The following is a 22,203-nucleotide window of genomic DNA, read 5'->3' on the forward strand; positions in this document are numbered from 1 at the left end:
GTCTTGGCAGGATTAATGACCGTCAGAAGCATGCTCTCTCGGACCCTCCCGACGCCACCTGTGACGCAGAATGTCGCTGGGTGAGAACGCGGTGTTCGCCTACGAGTCGTCAGTGCACAGCGGCCACGTGCTGCACAGCCTGGACGAGCAGCGCCGGAAGGACGTGCTGTGTGACGTCACGGTGCTGGTGGAGGGCCAGCCCTTCCGCGCCCACCGCGCCGTGCTGGCTGCGTGCAGCGCCTACTTCCACTCCAGGCTCGCGGGCCAGGCCGACGCCGAGCTGCGCATCACTCTGCCGGAAGAGGTAGGAGAAGTCGTCCTGATTTCAATTTAACTTAATTAAATCTCTCCTGGTTTATAAAGTTAAAAGAAGACCCAGTCTCCCCGTCCTCAGGCCGAGGAGCAGTTCCCGGCTTGTGCAACAGCACATCGCTTTAACTTTCTTCTTAGAAATGATGACGTTTTACACGTAAAATGATTAACTTTGGATGTGTATGAATATTTGTTGAGCAGTTGAATAACTTGACCCCCTGTAATTTTATTTATTTGTTTGTTTGTTTGGCTGTGCTGTGCTGCTTGTGGGATGTTAGTTCCTATACCAGGGAAAGAACCCAGGCCCTCGGCAGAGCACAGAGCCCTAACCACTGGACTGCCAGGGAATTCCCACCCCATTGTTATTTTTAATGAAACGACCCAGCCAGTGGATTATAGACATTCAGAGAGGCCATGCTGGGAGAGGCCATACCGTGTGCTCTTCTCTCCCTTTGGACCTTTTTCTGTGATGGGAAACTGACAGGGATTAGGGTTCTCTAAAACATCCATTTCTCTAGGACCCGCCCTCATGGATATGGGTTGGGAGTGAGTTGCAGGTGACAGCCTCCCTGTGATGCTTAGTTTTATTGTTTTCACTATGAGTCAGAGCTGTCAGATCTATTAGTTTTTCAAGCAGCTGTTAGATAAGGATTTTAGAATTTGGAGGAAACCTAAAAGATTATGTATTCCAGCCTCCTCATTTTGTCTACATGTGGCTGTTAGGTACCCCAGAAGTGTTCTTTCTCTCCCTTTCTTCTTGAGATTGTGGCTATGCGTTGGTAGAAGAAAGGTGATTTTGTGTCATACTTATAGAGCCTTGCCCTTACACACCTTTCGCCCACCAGCCTGTTGTGGAGCTCACGCACCTAGATATTTAAGTCCTTGTTACCATCCTGCCTGCAAGAGACCTCTCTGGGCAGGAGTGCTGGGTATACACTGACTCTTATAACAGCTTGCTTGATTTCATTAGTAACTACATCTAGAAGAATGCTGAGCCTTGTGGCATTGGGACACACATTAGAAGTTGTTAAAAGGAATTTGGACAAAGTATGTAGAACTTCTGTGTGTACGACAGGTGTGTGGGGGCTGCTCTGTGATGACACTAAGTCTACAATTTACCTTATCGCTGGCTGTGTGTACATACATGAAATTGTAGCTACAGTTTGGGGAAGCAAAAGGTTGTCAGTTCTGTGGCAGAGGTCAGAGCAAATAATATGATAACCAAGACAACGACAGGAAGGGCCAACTATAGGTTAGCCATTGTTTTTTAAAAAGTAGCAACACGTATCATAATGGAGATATCCTTATTATGGTCTGTAGTTTCAAATTACTTAATATGACTTTCCAAGTAGAGAAAAATGTGATTCATGTGCATGGAAGGAAAGGTATATATATGCATGCATGTATATGTATATGCATTCATTCATTCTAATTTGAATGTAAATCAAATTTTCAGATATTTGAAGTGTTTCATCATAGTGACAGATTGAAAAGATCATTGTGTAACTCACTGTCTTAAAAGCCTCTTGATTATTTTAACTTATTTAAAAACTTTTTAATTGAAATATTTATTGAGATAATTATAAATTCACATGTAGCTGTAAGACATAATGCAGAGAGATCCCTTGTTGCACTTTGTCCAGTTTCTTCTAATAGTAACATTTTGCAACATTATAGTACAATATCATAACTGTCAGGATTCTGGCAGTAATACAGTTCACCCATCTTATTCAGACTTCCCTGGTTTTACTTGTACTAAATTGTGTGTGTGTATGAAGTTCTATACAGTTTCATTTTCTGGGTGGGTCCATGTATCCACCACCACAGTCTGAACAGTTTCAGCACCCACCCAAGGATCCCTTGTGTTGCCCTCTTATAATCACACCCACTTCCTTCCTGCCCTCTGTCTGCTCTCCCTTACCCCCTTGCTCCACTCCTAATCCCTGGCAACCACTAATCTGTCCTTTTCTAAAGTGTTGTCATTTCAAAAATGTTATATAAATGGAATCATAATAGTATGTGACCTTTTGGGATTGGCCTTTTTCTGCTTAGCATAATTCCTTTGAGACTTATCAAAGTTGTATGCATCAGTAGTGTGTTCCTTTTTATTGTATTCCCTAGGGTGGGTGTACCAGTTTTTATTTAGCTATACACCTATTGAAGGAAATCAGGCTGATTCCAGTTTTTGGCTGTTACAAATAAAGTTGCTGTGAGCACTTGTACAAACATGAGTTTTCATTTTTCTGGCATAAAAGAACAGGAGTGCAGTTGCTGGGACATAGGGTGGTTGCATGTTTAGTTTTAAAAGAAACTACCAAACTGGTTTTCAAAGTGGCTACACCATTTTACATTCCCACCAGCAATATATGAGTGATCCAATTTCTACACATCTTCATCAGTATTTGGTGTTGCTATTTTTTATTTTAGCTATGTAAAAGCTAATTAAGTACTCCCAGTTTAGCAGTATTTTAAGATCACAAAAAATTATATATTGATCACTCTTATGGGAATTCAGTGTTTTAATATTAATTTTGTATTTTGAGCCCAGAATGAGGCTTTCCCTGTACTACAGTAGGTTTCATTTGCCCCTCACTTTGCAGAGGCAGGTTCAGTGTAAATGTGCAAGTTTCTGCTGAAAAGTTTTATTACCTAGAGTCCATGGATCTTTGCTAAAACAGTACTGGGCATGAGTTTTAGACCTTCACTTAGATCATTTTTTAAATCTGAATCTTTAAAAGTTTTATTAGAAATTTTTGGCATGAAATAAAGATAATAATTACCATTTACTATGCATTCACCATGGACCAGGACTACATTAAGTGCCTTGGATATATTGTTTTCCATCCTTAAAAGTTTCACTTTTGTAGTTTATAGCAGTTGTAGTTTATAGTTGTTTGGAATATAGTGACCACATGGGGCTGGGATGGCAACAGACACCTGGCACTTGACTGTGTGTTGCAGATTGTATCCATGTTGCTTTATTCCATAGATGATTTCTTTCAGCTAATGTGGAAAATTGTGGTAATGTTTATATCTTTACCTCATATGAGTAAATCATGCTCCATGGGTCATTAAGAGTGGAGTCTATAAAGTGAAGGGTGTGGTCCCAATGAACAAGATGTGAGAAGCATGCTTTTCTAGATCTACCCTTAGCTTTACATTTCCTAGAAGAATATTTTTTCTTACCAAATTAAAATACCTGTTTTGTAAATATCGTAAAGAGGTTACTCATCTTGCCACCCTCCTACTTCTCTTGTACTTATCTACTAGATGGCTTTCATGTGATGCATTTGTTTTTCTTTTGTATATTAACAGGTGACAGTTAAAGGATTTGAACCTTTAATTCAGTTTGCCTACACTGCTAAACTGATACTAAGTAAGGACAATGTGGATGAAGTGTACAAGTGTGTGGAATTTTTAGGTGTACCTGATATTGAGGAATCCTGCTTTCAGTTTCTCAAATACAAGTTTTTGGACTCCACTGCAGACCAGCAAGAATGCCCAAGAAAAAAATGCTTCTCATCACCCTGTCAGAAACCAGATTTTAGATTTTCACTTTTGGACCAGAGGGATTTAGAAATTGATGAGGTAGAGGAATTTTTGGAAAATAAAAATGTTCAGACTCCTCACTGTAAACTCCGTAGGTATCAAGGCAGTGCAAAAGTATCTCCTCCTCTACAAGACAGTGCCAGTCAAACATGTGAATCCATGTGCTTAGCAAAGGATGCCGCTCTGGCTCTGCCATCTTTATGTCCCAAATACCGAAAATTCCAAAAAGCGTTTGGAACTGACAGAGTCCGTACCGTGGAATCCAGTGTCAAAGACATTCACAGTTCTTCTGCTCAGCCAAATGAGACGTCTGAAAATGAGTGTCTAGGAGGAATCCAGGACTGTGCAGATTTGCAGGTGATTTTAAAATGTGAAGAAGGAAAGTTAGCAATGGAACATGAAGAAGCCAAGAAGAAAGATCCTGCTTCTCAGTGCCCATCAGGAAAAACAGAAGCGACTCCTTTTCCCCTCACTTCTACAGATCCCCATGGGCTCTATTCTCTGTCTCTTTTACACACGTATGACCAGTATGGTGACTTGAATTTTGCTGGTATGCAGAACACGACAGTGTTAACAGAAAAGCCTTTGTCAGGTTCAGATGTTCGAGAAGAGAAAACTTTCGGTGAGAGTCAAGATTTGAAATCTGACTCTGGCCCCAGGGAAGATAGTAGCCTCGCCTCGAGTGATCTGAGCAGCGTGGAACGAGAAGTGGCCGAACACCTAGCGAAAGGCTTCTGGAGTGACATTTGCAGCACGGACTCTCCTTGCCAAATGCAGTTATCACCTGCCGTGGCCAAAGATGGCTCAGAACAGATCTGCTCCCAGAAACGGTCTGAGTGTCCCTGGTTAGGTATCAGGATTAGTGAGAGCCCAGAACCGGGTCAGAGGACTTTCACAACGTTGAGTTCTGTCAATTGCCCTTTCATAAGTACTCTGAGTACCGAAGGCTGTTCTAGCAATTTGGAAATTGGAAACGATGACTATGTTTCAGAGCCCCAACAGGAACCTTGTCCCTACGCTTGCGTGATTAGCTTGGGAGACGACTCTGAGACGGATACCGAAGGAGACAGTGAACCCTGTTCAGCCAGAGAACAAGAATGTGAGGTGAGCGGGAAATGAGTGTGTTGTTAAGTCATTGTTTTACCACCGTTAATTGGGATTAATGTGTCAGCTCCTGTTGCATCACTGGGGATGTGAGCTGGCTCAGAGAGGGAGGAGGAAGCCCATACACAGTTAATTATACAACCATGTGATAAATACCAGGAGTGCGTGATGAAGTTTGAAGGACTTCTGTGTTCATTTATTTCAAGTAGGTGTATTTATTTTGTTAACCAGGTTATGGATTCACACGTTGGCTGTTTAACTGTTTAAATCAAATGCCAGGTCCTGAGAGGAAAAAGAAAAATGATTCTGTAACATTATGTGATAACTTCTGGTTAAATACAGCATATATTCAGTCTTATTCACTGCCACATGGATGTCTAGACGTGGGACTAGTCACTTGGCAATGGCTGGTTGTAAGAATGTGGCTTCTGATCCAGAGTTTTCTTTCTTTTTTTTTTTTATCGCCCCTCTTTTTTATTTGAGTACAGAACTAGTTAACAATTTTTAAATTAATTTTTATTGTAGTATAGTTGATTTACAATGATGTCTTAGTTTCTGTACAGCAAAGTGAATCAGTTATACGTATACATATATCCACTCTTTTTTTTTTTTTGGCGGTACGCGGGCCTCTCACTGTTGCGGCCTCTCCCGTTGCGGAGCACAGGCTCCGGACGTGCAGGTTCAGCGGCCATGGCTCACGGGCCCAGCTGCTCCGCGGCATGTGGGATCTTCCCGGACCGGGGCACGCACCTGTGTCCCCCTCATCGGCAGGCGGACTCTCAACCAGGGAAGCCCTATCCACTCTTTTTTATATTCTTTTCCCATATAGGTCATTACAGAGTATTGAGTAGAGTTCCCTGTGCTATACAATAGGTTCTTATTAGTTATCTATTTTTTTATATAGTAGTATGTATATGTCAATCCCAGTCTTCCAATTTATCCCTCTCCCCACAGAGTTTTCTTTACACTGTTTTCTCAGAGCTATGAATTTTTTTCTTATTGTCCCTTAGTTATTTCATCTATTAATTTAAAAGAATGTCTTAATAATTTAACATGAATTACATGTAGATGGTATGGTATTACTCACACTAAGCTTGATCTGTGTACTTCGTGTACAAATGTTTGTATTTGATAGATGCTTTTTTGTAAAACATTACTATAGTTCCAGTAATAATAAGGGCATGTTAATTCTTTATCATGTTCTTTGGTTTGATAGCTGTTGGATGACATAGTTTGAAACAAAGAGGGTTTTTTTACCCTTGGCTGTGGAAGGAGGTGATTGGTGGTTTAATTTAAGAAGTAATATGTATGCATAAGTTACATCTGTAGATTTTTTTATGATATTTATAAATCCAGTGTTTGGAACTGTGAAAAGAATGTTAAAAATAAAACATTTAAGAAATTTTAGAGTGTTTTGTGTAACTAATTTCTCTTAGCTTGAAAAACTAAGTTACCACAGAAGCTAACCAGTGTTTCATTTGTGTTTTTGATAATTAATACAGTTAAACTGTCCCACAGTTTTGTTATGTTTTTAAATTATCTTCTTATTTTTTTCAAATTTAAGTATGTTGAAAATGACTTTAAAATATTCATAAGGTTTGAGCTTCCCTGGTGGCGCAGTGGTTGAGAGTCCGCCTGCCGATGCAGGCGACACGGGTTCGTGTCCCGGTCCGGGAAGATCCCACATGCCGCGGAGCGGCTGGGCCTGTGAGCCATGGCCGCTGAGCCTGCGCATCCGGAGCCTGTGCTCCGCAACGGGAGAGGCCGCAACAGTGAGAGGCCCACGTAACGCAAAAAAAAAAAAATATATATATATATATTCATAATGTTTTTCTAACCGTTTCTACATTGGCAAGTGAAATGAGTTATGTGAAACTACCATTTTCCTGACAGAAAAATAAATTTTCTGAAATGCTTTAGAAATTACTAGTGTTAATATACCAGTATTAAATCAGTGCTACACAGTAATATAAATCAAAGAATAAAATAGATTTCTTTTTTTGGTTTGGGTAAAAATACATTAAAAATACTTTAGAAAGAGCCTTAAAGATATCTATGGGTTATTAACATGCCCTAGTAAAATAATTTAAATTCTGTTTTTTCATCTTAAATACATTAATATTTGTGTTGATAATGTTTGATTTGCTGAAAAAAATCTTCTCAATTTGTGTTCTGAACCCTCTCTAAAATAGAATCGGAATATCAATTAAATTATGTCTTTTTATAAAGGATTGTTATGGAAATTGGAAATAGGGATCTTTTTTCTTTTTAACGTCTAAATGAAGTTCCTTGGAAAACATAGGTGCATATCTTTCTCTTCCTAGATTTAAGTAGGAACTACAAAATACAGCAACTACTAACGTTTATTTCACCTTCTAGGTAAAACTACCATTTAATGCACAACGAATAATTTCGCTCTCTCGAAATGATTTTCAATCCTTGTTGAAAATGCACAAGTTGACTCCAGAACAACTGGATTGTATCCATGATATTCGGAGAAGAAGTAAAAACAGAATTGCTGCACAGCGCTGTCGCAAGAGAAAACTTGATTGTATACAGAATCTTGAGTCAGAAATTGAGAAGCTGGTAAGTAAGCAAGTTTCTTCTTATTCTAATTCCAACAATTCATTCTTTTTTTTTTTCAGACAGGAAATAGCTATTTCAATTCCTAAGTCAGATATAATGCTCAATTATACATTAATTTTTAAATTTACCAATTATCATTTTAAGAAAATTATATGACATTTTCAGAAAGCTTAGGAAATAAAAAACAATGAGGGTTTTCATAGACTATTTTACTTGAGTAAGTGTTCTACATATTTAGCATGATATACAACCATATATAAGTTGAGGACTATTTCTGTGTGCTTTTAAAAAAATGATTTATAGATTAAGGATAATTTTACCATCTACCTAATTCTTGGTGGTCGAGTAAGGGTTAAAGATATTAATAAAGCACTTTAATCTCTTTGTGCTGTGTTTGGTGTCTATAAAAGCTGATGTTCCAGTTGTTAGTTTTAATAACTAGTAACTTGTTTTGGTTGATACCAAAACAAACCAGCCAACTTGGATCTTTCATCTAAGGGAAAGAATTCACGTGCTGGTATAAATTGAAAATTTTAAGATCTAATGAGATCCTGAGTGAGAAGAATGCTTATTTTATTGAATCTTCTATTCCGGCATCAAAACACAAATTAACCCCAAAAGTAGATTAATTTCCACCCATGTTTTTCTGCACCCTAGTGGTTGATAGAAGGAAACATTGTATGAAAAAAGATAACTGATAGTGCAGGCCAGCTAAAGCTAAAAATAAGTTTAGAGACATCAGGGAAAAAGTGCCTAGAAGTAGTAAAAACATTCGTTGAATGTTCGGTTTTGGGTCTTTGTTAATTATTGGTAAAAGTTTAAAATTGCGACTGTAGCAAATCTTTAAACATGAATGTTCCTAGCTATGAATAGTAAGTAAACAGCAACAATTTAGAAAAAAAGACACTGCCTTTATATGCCTTCAGAAAAGTGGAAAAATAAAAATTTGTTATTTATATAGTATTGTGATATACTTTAGGCAAAAAGATGAAGATGTTTAACTATATAAAAAGATGAAGCAAACTGTATAAGGAGATGAAAAAGAAACCATATGTTTTACACATAGAGGCGTGAGAGATATTAAAAAACCTATATGATATTGCTGAATGATTAAGAACAGAGAAGAAAAGTGACAAATTCAGTAACATTTACCCAGTACTCTTAGGGTGTGTATCCGTCCATACCTATAAGCACTAGTGTCCTTTCTTATTATCCAACTTTGGATTAAACACTTACCTGCCTTCATACAGAGTACAGCATTTTAGCTTTAGTTTTTATTCTGTACTGTAATACAGAGATGCTTTCTAGACTGTTGGGTTGTATAGTGCTATTTGAAATCAACATTGAATAAACTTGCACTACTGGAGTACTACTATACCTGCTTCTTTTAGTTTTGTCTTCCCCCTCAGCTAGTGATGATTTTTAGCTGCCAGTAGAATTTATATGGTTTTCTTCCTCCTAAAAGCAAACAAAAATGAAAACAAAACAAAAAACCCCTTTGTATCGATTGAGTTTGTTTCATCAATAACTTTATTTTAGACATGTACTATGCAAATATGTTGGAGAGTAACTATTACTCTTTAGAACTAGTCTATTTCATGACTCATAGGTCTTATTTATATTTTTTGATTGCAGTCAAATGTTGGATTGCTAGACAGTTGATGTTTTTACTGAATTTCAGGTATCTAGGATGAAGAGGTCTTGCGACTTTCTTTGGACTTTCTGCTCCCTCTGCCTTTGCTTCAACAGAGAGCAGTGGGAGATACAGTGGTTAAAAGTGTGGGATTCTGTGCCTGTCTGTGGCACTTTGTAACTCCGGGCAGGCTGTTCAATTTCTCTGTTCCTCAGGTTTCTCCTCTTTACGACGGGATAATACTAATTCTTGCTTTATAGAGTGGGTATTCATTTTTGAAGATTAAATTGAGTTAATACATCTAAGCACTTGGAAGAGTGCCTGGACATAGTAAGCACTCAATAAATATTACCTTTTTCTTATTATTATTGCTATACTGTTATTTATCAATTTTCAGTTTTCTCTCCCTTAATTGCTCCTTTCCTGATGTCTCTGCCTAAACTGTAAATTCTGGGTTTGGACCTCACCCTTATGTTGCCTCTCTCATTATGGAAAATTTCCTTTCATATGGTCAGTGGAATAACTCTTGGTTAATCTCCAAGAGAAGGGAATATTTGGTTTTCCTGCAGTTCTTATGAAATAAGAAACCAGAGTGGTCAGTACCCTATTTACCTATTGTATTAATTTGGACTCTTTGGTTGCAAGAAACAGAAACCATCTGAAACATGAATTACTGAATTTGTTGTAAGAATTTACGTGTGTCTCAATTAGAAGCCAAAGAATGGAGCCAGGCCTCGTAAATAGTGTAGAACAAGAACGTAGAAAACTGCCAGGAACCCAGAGAACCTTCTCTCTGGCTGTGTGTGCCACCAAGTGTGTGTGGGAAGAGTGGCCACAGCACAGCTCAAGAATAGTTTCCCTCTCCTCCAGAGACCAGTCCAGACAGAGACTACAGTTCTAGTTAGTTCTAAATTCCCAAGGAGTTAGCCTGTTGGCCTATTTTGGGTTCAGGTGTCCTCTTCTGTGACTAGAGGGCAGGGACAAACAGCAGAAACAGAAAATGTGGCTGCCAGGAGCTCACATCTGGGCAGGTAGAGCAGATAGCCCGACAGGGGTCTCATTACCCAGATGTGCGCCAGGCTGAACTCGGTCTCTTTCCTCTTCTAGAATATCCCCAGGGGAGACACGGTAATTTTTTTTTTTTTTTTTAATCAGAATGATTTACTTTGTGTTTCGGCTTCCTTGAATTCTGCTCCATCCTTCATACTGCTCTCGGTTCTAGTGATTTATACAGGCAAACTCCAGTTGAAAATTATAAGAGGCATGCTATAAATTTCTGTCCTGCCGCAGATGTTTGTCTCAGATGAAAATAAGCAGAAAATATGCTACTTATTAGCTAATTAGAATTACAAGCTGGCTGGCCCTTTTCCAGAAGTAAAAGAGTTTAATGCTTAACATACTTATTACATTAAGAAGTTTACATAGAACTTAGACCCTGGTTTTTGGGTGATACTATGGACCTTGTTGTCTTTTGTAGAGAGAGAAGTTACCCCCACGCTTCCATCACACGTTCCTGTTTAGTAGTATGGAGAGTTAACAATATGGTAGAGTGGGACAGGTTTTTTTAATTTTTTTATCAGGATGTCACTTTTTGGAAGCAGTAGACAAGCAGTGTTTCCCAGTCTTTATGGTGTGGGTGGAATTAGCAGACCTATTTAAGGGAAATAACATGTTTCATAATGAAACATCCATTTTAATATAGCCAATGATTGATTGAATTAAATATTAGTAAATTCACAGTATGTCCATTTGGTATTTATATTCAGGTGCAGGGTCCCCTATTTTTGTAAGTTTTGGTCTTTGGCCTATTGACTGTGAATTTTTTGTAGTTGGTCCTAAAAGTAATAGCCTAATAGACTGTGGATGGATCAGCACATGAAAAAAAGTATAGTTATCATGTGTAAAGGGTGCTTTTATAGTCTGTGTGCTGGGAAAGCCAAAGGAAGACGTTAGTTCGAATTCAATAAATTAATGAGTTGTATTTCTCAACAAGAAGTTCTGTCAGAGTCAAAAACAAAACCTTTGAAGAAAAGGAAAGGTGTGTATTTATTTGGTTGATAAATCGATGGCATTGACTTTTTTTTTTTTTTTTTTTTTTTTTGCATTACGCGGGCCTCTCCCGTTGCGGAGCACAGTGCTCTGGACGCGCAGGCTCAGTGGCCATGGCTCACGGGCCCAGCCACTCTGCGGCATGTGGGATCTTCCCAGACCGGGGCAAGAACCCATGTCCCCTGCATCGGCAGGCGGACTCTCAACCACTGCGCCACCAGGGAAGCCCCGATGGCATTGACTTTTAATGTTTATTTGAAATTTGATAATATGTTAGAGGTTAGGCATTAATTCAGTATTGCTTTGACTATAAGGATTGAATATGCATAATCTATAAACCAAAACCATAACTTTTCTTTTTACCAATAAATATAAGATCTTGAACAAAGTTCAGGAATCATTCAACTTCTGTTATGTGTTTGACTTACAAGGCTCTTGTCTCTGTAGGATTCTTTACAAGGTCCATGTTTATTCTTTTCTGTAAGATTAATTCAGAAGTTAGAAAATGTGTGTCTCTGATACCATTTTGGCCTGAAACAAAGATAACCTTGAAATGAAACTTGCTTTTTAAAGAAAAAAAATTAAATTACCAAAATGTAATTTCTCTTAGAAGATATCAAATATTGATTGATATCAACTTATGAGTGATCAGAAATCACAGTATTCACAAAGCTCTGGAACTCAGGGTTGAGGTGATCACACACCATTTTGTTTCATTGCCCTTGTCCATTATGATGGTGTAGGAGTAAAATGACCTCATCTGTCTTTAGTGTTTTGAATTTTGTTGTGAAGATTGTATTTTATTAAAAATAAACCTTTTCTAGTCACATTTTACTGGCTGCTCTAGTCACGTGTGCACTGTTGTCTCCAAACCCTCCCATGGATTTCTGGAACCTGCCTCTGCCACTCTGTAAGGCCCTTTAGCAGCCTGTCTTGAAATGTGGTCTGTTTACCATTGGCATCAGTTACCCGGGGGTGCCCCCTCAAAATGCACTGCCTTAGCCCCATCCCAGACCTGTGGGAGGGACCCAGGAGCATGCATTTTATAAAAGTTTCCTGGGTAGACCTTTATTATGCACATTAAATTTTGAGAACCTACTGCACTAGCACACAGAAGTCATTTGGAGGCTTTGGAGTCAAACAGCTGGAAACTCTGCCTGGCCACTGGTAGCTTTGCGGCCTGGAGAAATAATTTCACCTCCAATACCCAATTCCCTCATTGATAACATGGAGATAAGAATAGTACCTCCCTCAGGTGTGGTGCGAGGATCTGATACCTTCAAGGATGGAAGGCTCTTTGTACTGCCCAGCATGTGTTCAGGGCTCAAGAAATAATAGTAGTTGTGTTTTCTATAAGCATCTGCTGGTCACTCCATATTAAATGTACTGGGTACCAGGAAATCAAAGATCAATGAGACATAGTCCTTGTCAGTAAAGTGCTTGTAGTGTCATAGGGAGCCAGGTTTATGTGTTTTCATTTTTTTCTTGAGATTCATTTTCCTCCTCCCCATTCTAAAAATTTCAAGCTTTCAGAAAAGTTAAATGAATGGTACAATAAGCAACTGTATACTCCCTGGGTAGATTCAACAGTTATTGACATTTTGCCACCTTTGCTGTCTCATTGTTTCTGTGGGTCTTAGTCTCTGTCTCTCTGGCCAGGTGTGTGTCCCCCTGCTCCGCTTGGTTGGTCTATGGGTCTTTCTCTCTGTCCCTCTTAGTCAGTTTTGGACTCTCTCTAACTGCAGTTGGATGATCTTGGTCTCAGTGCCTTTCTGTCTCTAATGCTCTAGTTTTATTTTCTGAATCATTTGAAACCTACCACATTATGACATTTCACCCGTAAATGCTTAAACATGAATCTTCTAGAAATAGACATTCTTATATATCTTTATCACATATATTTACCAATATCTTTGTCACACCTGAGAAAATTAATAAATCTTAAACAATATATATAGTTCCTATTCAGATTACCCTAATTGTTCCCAAAACATATTTCATCTATATGCTTTTTTTTCCTTTTCAAACTAGGATCCTATCCTCACGTGATGCGTTTGGCTCTGTCTTCATAGTCTCTTCATCTAGAACAAATACTCCTTCTCGCCCCCTCCCTTATTTTTTTTTTTATTTTTTATTTTTCTTGCGTTATGCGGGCCTCTCACTGTTGTGGCCTCTCCCATTTGCGGAGCACAGGCTCCGGACGCGCAGGCTCAGTGGCCATGGCTCACGGGCCCAGCCGCTCCGCGGCATGTGGGATCTTCCCGAAACGGGGCACGAACCCGCGTCTCCTGCATCGGCAGGCGGACTCTCAAGCACTGCGCCACCAGGGAAGCCCCCCCTCCCTTATTTTTTTAATGACAGTAACTTTTTGAAGAGTCTAGGCCAGTGTTTGATTGTTTCCCCTTGGTTTTATTTAACACCTTCCTTCACTCCTTGTATTTCACGTAAACTGTGAAAGTGTGAGTTCTTAGGTTGAGATTAAACGTTCATCCTTGTGTCCTTCATTCTGCGTCAGTTGGGGAGGCACAATGTCAGGGTGTCCCACCTGAGTGCATGGGAATTGCCAGATCATTTCCAAAATTTTTTTTGCCTTTGTAATTGTTTAGTAATCTGTGGAGTGTTTATTAGGCACTTTACGAATATCCAGTTCCCCAACACTCCTGTGTCCTTTGGTTTTAAGCATACTTTGATGGCCTTTACAATGGGGGTTGCAAAATCATGATTTTTCTAATTCTGTCATTGCACTTACATTTATTGGTATTCCTCTATAAAAAGAACTTTCCTTCCCTCCTGTTTCCCTCCCTCCCACCACAGCTCTTTAGTATCACTGTAGACTCATGGATTAATATTTTTCTAATTTAATTTCTTAGAACCCATAGTAGTCATCGGTCTTCTTGATGTTGACATTTTTCAGACTTGCTTGGGGAGAGCCAGCCTCCTCTGCCAGGTGCTGTGTGCTTTTGACATGACCCCATTAGTGCTTCTGTGCCATTTAGAACAGCATGTCATAGGCTCACCTTGTGCCTCTCTTGTTCGAAGATTTGGGAATCACCCCTTTCTCTAAAAATCCCTGGTTTCTTATAGCAGGTATTAGATTGTAGAAAGCATGCTTGCTGCTGGAGTGTTGCTTCTTCTGGGAAGTGTGTGTGTGTGTGTGTGTGTGTGTGTGTGTGTGTGTGTGTGTGTAAAATCATGAGTGCATTCAGGATGTATATTATCCTTCAATAAATAAAAGTATGTTAGAAATCATGAGTTCATGCAGATATTTCTAGTCAAAATTTAGTAGTTTAGAACTTTTGTCTTGCTTCGATTATATATATATTTTTAAAAAATAAATATTTATTTATTATTATTTTTTAAATTAATTTATTTATTTTTACCGTGTTGGGTCTTTGTTTCTGTGCGAGGGCTTTCTCTAGTTGTGGCAAGCGGGGGCCACTCTTCATTGCGGTGCGCGGACCTCTCACTATTGCGGCCTCTCTTGTTGTGGAGCCCAGGCTCCAGACGCGCAAACTCAGTAGTTGTGGCTCACGGGCCTAGTTGCTCCGTGGCATGTGGGATCCTCCCAGACCAGGGCTCGAACCCGTGTCCCCTGCATTAGCAGGCAGATTCTCAACCACTGCGCCACCAGGGAAGCCCTATTTATTTATTTTTGGCTGTGTTGGGTCTTCATTGCCGCACGCGGTCTTTCTCTAGCTGCAGTGTGCGGGCTTCTCACAGACCAGGGCTCGAACCCGGTGTCCCCTGCATTGGCAGGCGGTTTCTTACCCACTGCACCACCAGGGCAGTCCCTGTATTTATATTTCATCTTTTTTCATTATAGGGAAAATCTTGGCTTCCAATTATATTTACTATTTGACAAATACATACATATAAAATATATGTCATAAAATTATAATGTCAATATAACTATCAATAATAAAGAGATTGAGTAAAATTTAAAATTTCTTTGCTTTTTCTTTGCCCTTAAATATATACCATAGTACTAAAGTTTAAAATTTAAAAATTATTCAGAGTAGTTCTTTATGTTAGCAATTTGATGTACAATTAATTTAATTTGTTTTTATTTCTGTTTCTAGGATTTACTCTTCACATTTTTTAAGTTTAATTTTTGAATATGTAAAAACATCTGTATGTTTAAAAGTTAAAACTATGTTTTAAAAAAGCTACTCCAAAGTCTTGATCCCATTTTCTCCCTATACCCCATTCATAGCTATTTCCTGTAGATAACTATTACCATTTATCTCCAGATTTTTTCCCTTGTGTTTCTTTTCTAAAAACGGGTTCATGTTTTGTATGTATTTTTATTACCCTTTCTGCTACAGAGCAGTATTCTGTATATACCATTCTGTATTCTACTGTTGTTGCTCAAGAAGTGATTTCCAGGAAATATTTTTCTTAGTTCACAGTGGTTGTCATTTTGCTTTAAAGCTCCATAGTACTCAGTTGTGGCTGTCTGTAGCATACACAGTTAATCCAAACCAGTTTCTTATTAGTGGACATTTGGGATGCCATAGTTAAGAACTTTGAACATTGTTTTCTCTAATGTTTGAGAAGATGTGTCTTCAGGATAGATTCCTAGAAGTAGGATTGTTGGATCAAGAGTAAATACATATGTAATTTTGTTAGATATTAATGAATTCCCTTCAGTAGCAGTTTATGGCATTTTGCTTTCCCACCAGCAGTAATATGTGTGTCTGCCCACAACCTCAGTAGAGTTTGTTGTCAGCTTTTGTTTTTTTCCCAATCTAATTGTGAGAATTGATATCTCACGGTAGCTTTTATTTTTCTCTCTCTTACGAGTGAAACTGAGCACTTGTATTCATATTTCTAAGACTCATTTTTATATTTCTAGGAACTGTCTATTCAGATGTTTTGCATCATAAGGGACTATTAGTCACCATTTTCTAGCAATGAGTACCCTTTAATCTAAAGTTAAATTGTCGGGCTTCCCTGGTGGTGCAGTGGTTGAGAGTCCGCCTGCTGATGCAGGGGACACGGGTTCGTGACCCGGTCCGGGAAGATCCCACATGCCGTGGAGCAGCTGGGCCCATGAGCCATGGCCACTGAGCCTGCGCATCCGGAGCCTGTGCTCCGCAACGGGAGAGGCCGCAACAGTGAGAGGCCCGTGTACCACAAAAATAAATAAATAAATAAATAAAATAAAGTTAATTGTCACTGTCACCTGGCTCTTTTGGTGCCAAATTCTTCCACTCCTTATCTTTACTGGGTGAGTTATATTTTGATTTTTTTTAAACTTCTTATATTGAATGAATATTGTACACTAGCTGTTGAAAATGTGGATTTGGATGTAAATTCGTTTTCTTCCCATAAAATGCAGAATAATACCAGGATTCATTTTTAAAAATTAGATCTGTGATTAAAGCCATAGCACTTCACACTTAGGATTTATAAAGTTGCATTATAAGAAAATTAAAGTATATTATAGAAATAGATAGCAGGCTACTGGTAGTATGTTTGAGAGGTATCTTTAATAATGATATCATGAAGTTCTTAAGTTGAATTGCTTTAGTTAAACTGAGTGCTATTGAAGTAAATTTGTGTTTTAAAATGAGAGTGAAATGGAAAAATCAGCTAATTGCCTGGAAACTTACCCATGTAGGAGTTAGCTTAAAGTATGGAGGAACAGAAAGGGAACATTTAATTTCTAGAAATAATCATGGTAGAGTTTCAGGGCTGTACCTATTGGTTTTAATTGTTGTAAAGAAGCAAGCCATCTTGTATGGGACATACTTATAGTCCTGTCATCCTTTATTTAGTAATAGTAATAGTGAGAATATTTAAGGTTGTATTGATATTTATCAAAAGATATGGAAGTTATAAAATATTTGTCATCTTCATAGTATCTGTAGGTCACGTAGTAGTTCTGATTTCTGGGAGGAAAGCCAAATATTCATTATTTTCCTTAACCATATTTAATTAAAAAAACCAGCCAACAGTTGAAATTTTGTCTGCTGCTATTTAGAACAGAGATTTATCTTAACTTTGATAGAGGAGTCAGTGGCTGATATTGTTATGACTAAGGAAAAAGGTTTCTCATTTTCTTCGGGAAGCTTTGTTTCCATACTCATTTGGATTGGCTTCTGAAGGGCCATAAAGAGAAGTGGGTACTGATTGCTTTAAATGTGTTCTTTCTCTGGTCAGGTGGTAGGCACTGTTCTCTCCCTGTAGGTACCAGCAAACTCATTTTATCACAAGGCTACAACTGACAAACCTTCTGTAAGAAAAAATGTACTTCCTGAACATTGATCTTGCTTTAATTTTTTTATATATATATATTTTTTTCTTGGCGTATTTTTCAAACCACAACAAATTGGAGAATACCTTGCAATATAAAAATTTAGTGTTTTGTATTCATTGCACATTTTCTTAAAATATTAGATGGCCTTGAAATATTTAAAAACTAACTACCAATAGTTGGAGTCACAGTTTTGTAGAAAAACTTTTACCTAAAACCGCAACAATACTTTTGTGCAAAGCAGATTTCTTTTTAACCATTTAGCTATTTTTGTCCCATAAAAGCATCTATTTAAATGTTGACCATTGTAGATGATTACTATGAAATAACCTGTCTAAATGTTAACTGGCAACATTTAACAGCTCAGCTCTCTTGAAGCTGCCAATGAGCAGAAGGCCAAGAGAGTTGTCATAAATTTCACAAGAGAAATCTTTGACTCTCTATCAATATTTATTTACTCTTACCTTATAAACAGCTTGATTATTTGGTTTTCTAGCTCATACTAGATTAGGAGCAATGCAGTGGTAGAGTAGGAAGGATGAGGTGGGGCAATGATAGAAAAAAGACACACCATCAGCAGCAACGAGTGATGGCAGACAGAAAGACCGGAACCAGGAAAACTTGAACAAAATTCCATGGTTGACTTTCCTGTAGGGATAAACATTTAAATGAAAATAATAACAGCACCAGTAGTAATAATAATTAACAAACACAAGTCCCCTCCCCTTCTCCCTTCTTCACACTTTAGTAACTCACCCATTAGCTTTCTGACTCTGGGCATATTAAACTCTGAATCCCATCTATAAAATGGGTTTGATATTACTGAAATCAACAGAGTCATTGTGAGGATTACGTAGCTGAGGTTACGTATTTCAAAACATTCAGCACAATATCTGGCACAAAGTAAATGCCCAACTAATGTCAGTCATTACTAGAATCTTGCAGGAGTTATGATCACTGTGCTTGTACTTTTTTTGGTTGCATTCCATGCAAAAAGTTCACACTCATTTACTTGCAATCCACAAATCCAAAAAGCTCTGAAAATCATGTAAGTTTGTCACAAACTATTTTGGCCAAAGAACTGACACAAGCTGACAGGGTATGTAGAGTCTTTATTTAACCTACTTTGTGCATGGATACTTTCATGTGTTTTATTTAGAAATGTGAAGACGTTTGATAGTGGGGTGCTACCTCAGACCCTGCTAGAGGAATTATGTGTGCATCTGTATTTTCTTTCTAAAATCTGAAAAATTCTGAATCCCAAGATATATGTAGGCCTAAGAGTTTTGGATGGGGGCTTATGGACCTGAGGTATTAAATATGTTTTTGAATTGAATTGACAGGAAAAATTCCACATGACCTTATATAATGAGAAGACACTGTGGATATCAATGTTTGCTCACCTTAGGAATGTTGATTGAGCTCATAAACACAATTCACTGTATTCTCTTTCTCACCCTCACAGCAAAACGAAAAGGAGAGCTTGTTGAAGGAAAGGGATCATATTTTGTCCACTCTGGGCGAGACAAAGCAGAACCTAACTGGACTTTGCCAGCAAGTCTGTAAAGAAGCAGCTCTAAGTCAAGAACAAATACAGATTCTCGCCAAGTACTCGGCCTCCGATTGCCCACTTTCCTTTTTAATTTCTGAGAAAGGAAAGAGTACTCCTGATGGTGAGCTCACATTACCGTCGATTTTGAGTTTGCCTGAAGGGCCTGCAGCTGGGCCGCCTGCTGGGGAGCAGAGCCCTCGCTATCCCAGTGCCAAGGGTGGTGAGGCGGGTGGTGCCTGGGGCCCGGAGTCCCGGGCAGCTGCCAGCGCCCCCTCGGAGCAGGCCGGGCCCGGGGAGCAGTGTCGCCAGAGTGGTGGCATCTCCGATTTCTGTCAGCAGATGACCGACAAATGTACTACTGATGAGTAAACTTGCTTCCATTTCCTTCAGACCGTCTCATTTTCTACTGAAATTTTGACATTGTCTTGAAAGCCTGACATAGCCATAGCCATCTGTCTCTTAACAATATCGTTTTTCTCCCCTTGTAGTTTGCCGTTAAGGGAATTCCTCTGAAGTCAACCCTTGACTTTTCCTTGATTTCCACAGGAGATGCAGAAATGACTTGCCTCCTGGATACCGAAAAATCACATGTGGAAATGTAGTAAGGCTTTAAAAACTCACATGTTTTAAAGAATAATAACTATTAGTAATGACTCTTCCCAGTATTAAAAATAAATAAGAAAATGAAAACTGTAGTGTATCAGACAACATTTAAACACCTTGAAACGTCGGCAGATAGTTCTTACTATCAAGAAGTAGCCTGCAAAAGTTTAATAATCTGACCTTCTTACAACATACTGGTTTAAAAGAAAATTTCTCCCCAAGTAACGCTGATAGGGTTCAGTTCTACTGAGAAGTAGGGTGTCAGCTCCTTGGGAATATTGGTGTAGAACCGCAGTGTGAAAACATGACGTAATCTTCTTGCCTGAATCCCAGCACTTTGCTCTTCAGCTCCTGTTAAAACCGGAGATTGGTTGGCCTGCACTGTGAGTCCTGAGCTACGCTGGGAATGGTTAGGAAACGGGCAAGCGGTGGGCTAAGGCAGAGGCTTCTGCTCCTCCTCAGTGTCGGCTCTCAAGGAGTTCTGGCTGCGTCAGCGGTAGATATGTGTCATTTTCCTCTTTTCAGTCTCTTCCACATCTGAGCCCATCATGATCTTTCTGTTTCCTGACATTCTTGTCACTTTGGAAGAAGAAATAAGACTCAGGATACAGTGGCATGAGCTCGTGTTGGGAGCATTGTCTTAGCCTCCCTAGAATCTTGGAGAGCTAGCTCCCCAGATACAAGGCTGTCGGCCTTGCCACCGTAAGTCACCAATGCAAGGAAACCAGATATCGTGGGGTAAGAAGATTGCCTACATTGATCAGGAGTGGCAGTTCATTTTCCATCCTATTTTTTAAAGTCCTATGGTTTCTTTGTAAAAAGCATTATGATAGATAAAAATGTATCTACAACAACCATGCAGGTTTGTGAAATAGGATGAAACTTGATCTTGTTCCATTGTGGGTTTGAATTTGGAAGCCAGATTTAATCTTGTTCTCTTCCCCAAATCTAGTATATAAGGGCACACAAATCATTTTGGACTTGGGCATTTTAAAATCAGTCTTTGTGTTTATTCAGTCCTGTTTTACAATAGTGTTTTGATAATCTGAGCCCCTACCCCATAGCATTTTACCGTGGTTCTTAGCCATTCTGCCGTCGTTATAGGCTTCGTTGGGAGTCACACGAAAGCTATGGACCTCTCAATGACAAAAACAAAATTTCATATTCACATTCACAGAAACATTTGCAGAATCCAGTTTGAAAGGGTACAGAGAGTGATTTTTAGTGTTTGGATTAGAAAGTACTTCATTTCACCAAGATGAGACACCTGAGAGGAGACTTTTGTAGATTGCATCCTGAGTCTAGTGAAGGGCTTGTGTAGCTGATGTGGGAGACCGTCATCTGCCATGTAGGAATGGGTCTCAAACCAGTAGGCCTCTGCTGTGAGGGGATGTGGGGACCAGACTTCATAGTTCAGAGCAATTTGTCAAATGTTACACTTTTTCATGAGGGCGGGTGGCTTGGGAAGATACTGCTAGTATCTTCAGTGGTTTGTATGTTATCTCTGTTATCAGCTTAGTTGTTGTAAGAGAAAACTGGTTGGGCTTGTTTATTTTCTAGAGGCTTTTATAAGTACACTCAAGAATTTGTCAGGGAAAATGATAATTCAATGGTAATGCATCCCGTACTACAAAAGAATGATATGTGTATGTGTTTGTGTGTGTATATATATATACCCCCCATGTAGCTATTTCTTTGATACTTGTAATTTTAAATTTTAACTTCAAAATACAAAATAATATAAAACCTTTTCTGGTTTACAAAATGCAAAATCTTATACAAGCCAATGGACTTCTTGATTTCCTACCTCAGTGTACACTCAACTGTTTGTCACATCAGTTTGTGTATGTGCAAATGTCAATCTTTTGCTTTAATTGCTACTGTAAATAACCGCTTTGAAAGATTACTTACTATTTTATAAACCTAGTTGTCTCCAGAGTTTAAATACGATCTTTAAGGCACTTGGTTTAAATTTCTCTCTACATATAAAGTTTAGCATTAAGGGTTTATTTTAATGATATTCTGATTATTGGCCAAGTGTAATGTTTTGTAAAATATAGCATTACTTTTAATAGCCAGCATGTAATACAAGTAACTACACTACCTCATACCTATATCATTTTCAAGTTGTAATCCAGAGGGACAGATAGATAAAAAAATTTTTTATCTTTGTCTTTTGGCCATAAAGTGGGGAAGTTTTTATATATTGCATAGCATTACGCATTTATGCCTATTTTAACATTAACTTCTAAAGAAGTTTTTTCTAAGAAAATTTGTTTTTAGTTCATTTTTTTTTGAGGCTGCCGAAGACAAATGACAGGATTATGTGTATACAGTGTATATCTTTTCCTTCATGCAGAATTTTGGCAAAGTGTTTTTCAGTTTGTATATTGCATATTTACATGATCATTGTTCCTTATGTTATGAGTTAGCCTTCTCACTGCTTGATGATTTTTAAAAAGCTGTTAGGTCTAACTTGATAAAATAAACATACCTTAAAGTTTTTTTCATTATTTGAATCCTGCAGCTATAGCAAATAATCTTGTTAAATTGTTA

General features: G+C 38.5%; 1 protein-coding gene across 1 annotated transcript; it reads left to right on the top strand.

Annotated features, from left to right (window-relative positions):
- Positions 1 to 70: 70 nt before the first annotated feature.
- On the top strand, positions 71 to 19,413 carry BACH1 (BTB domain and CNC homolog 1). The gene is made up of 4 exons (XM_007458807.1): positions 71 to 304; positions 3,628 to 4,965; positions 7,345 to 7,551; positions 18,958 to 19,413. Exons 1-4 carry the CDS (start codon positions 71 to 73, stop codon positions 19,411 to 19,413), a joined length of 2,235 nt encoding a protein of 744 aa, XP_007458869.1.
- The last annotated feature ends 2,790 nt before the right edge of the window (positions 19,414 to 22,203 follow it).

Source organism: Lipotes vexillifer, unplaced genomic scaffold (genome assembly GCF_000442215.2).
Source record: "Lipotes vexillifer unplaced genomic scaffold, Lipotes_vexillifer_v1.1 scaffold93, whole genome shotgun sequence".
In the NCBI taxonomy this organism is placed as follows: domain Eukaryota; kingdom Metazoa; phylum Chordata; class Mammalia; order Artiodactyla; family Lipotidae; genus Lipotes; species Lipotes vexillifer.

Excerpts from the sequence above, each read along its gene's own strand:
- BACH1 (XM_007458807.1), top strand. The coding sequence starts at position 71 with ATGTCGCTGGGTGAGAACGCGGTGTTCGCCTACGAGTCGTCAGTGCAC. Across the intron at positions 305-3,627 it reads GCATCACTCTGCCGGAAGAG|GTGACAGTTAAAGGATTTGA; the intron begins GTAGGAGAAGTC and ends GTATATTAACAG. Across the intron at positions 7,552-18,957 it reads AGTCAGAAATTGAGAAGCTG|CAAAACGAAAAGGAGAGCTT; the intron begins GTAAGTAAGCAA and ends TCACCCTCACAG.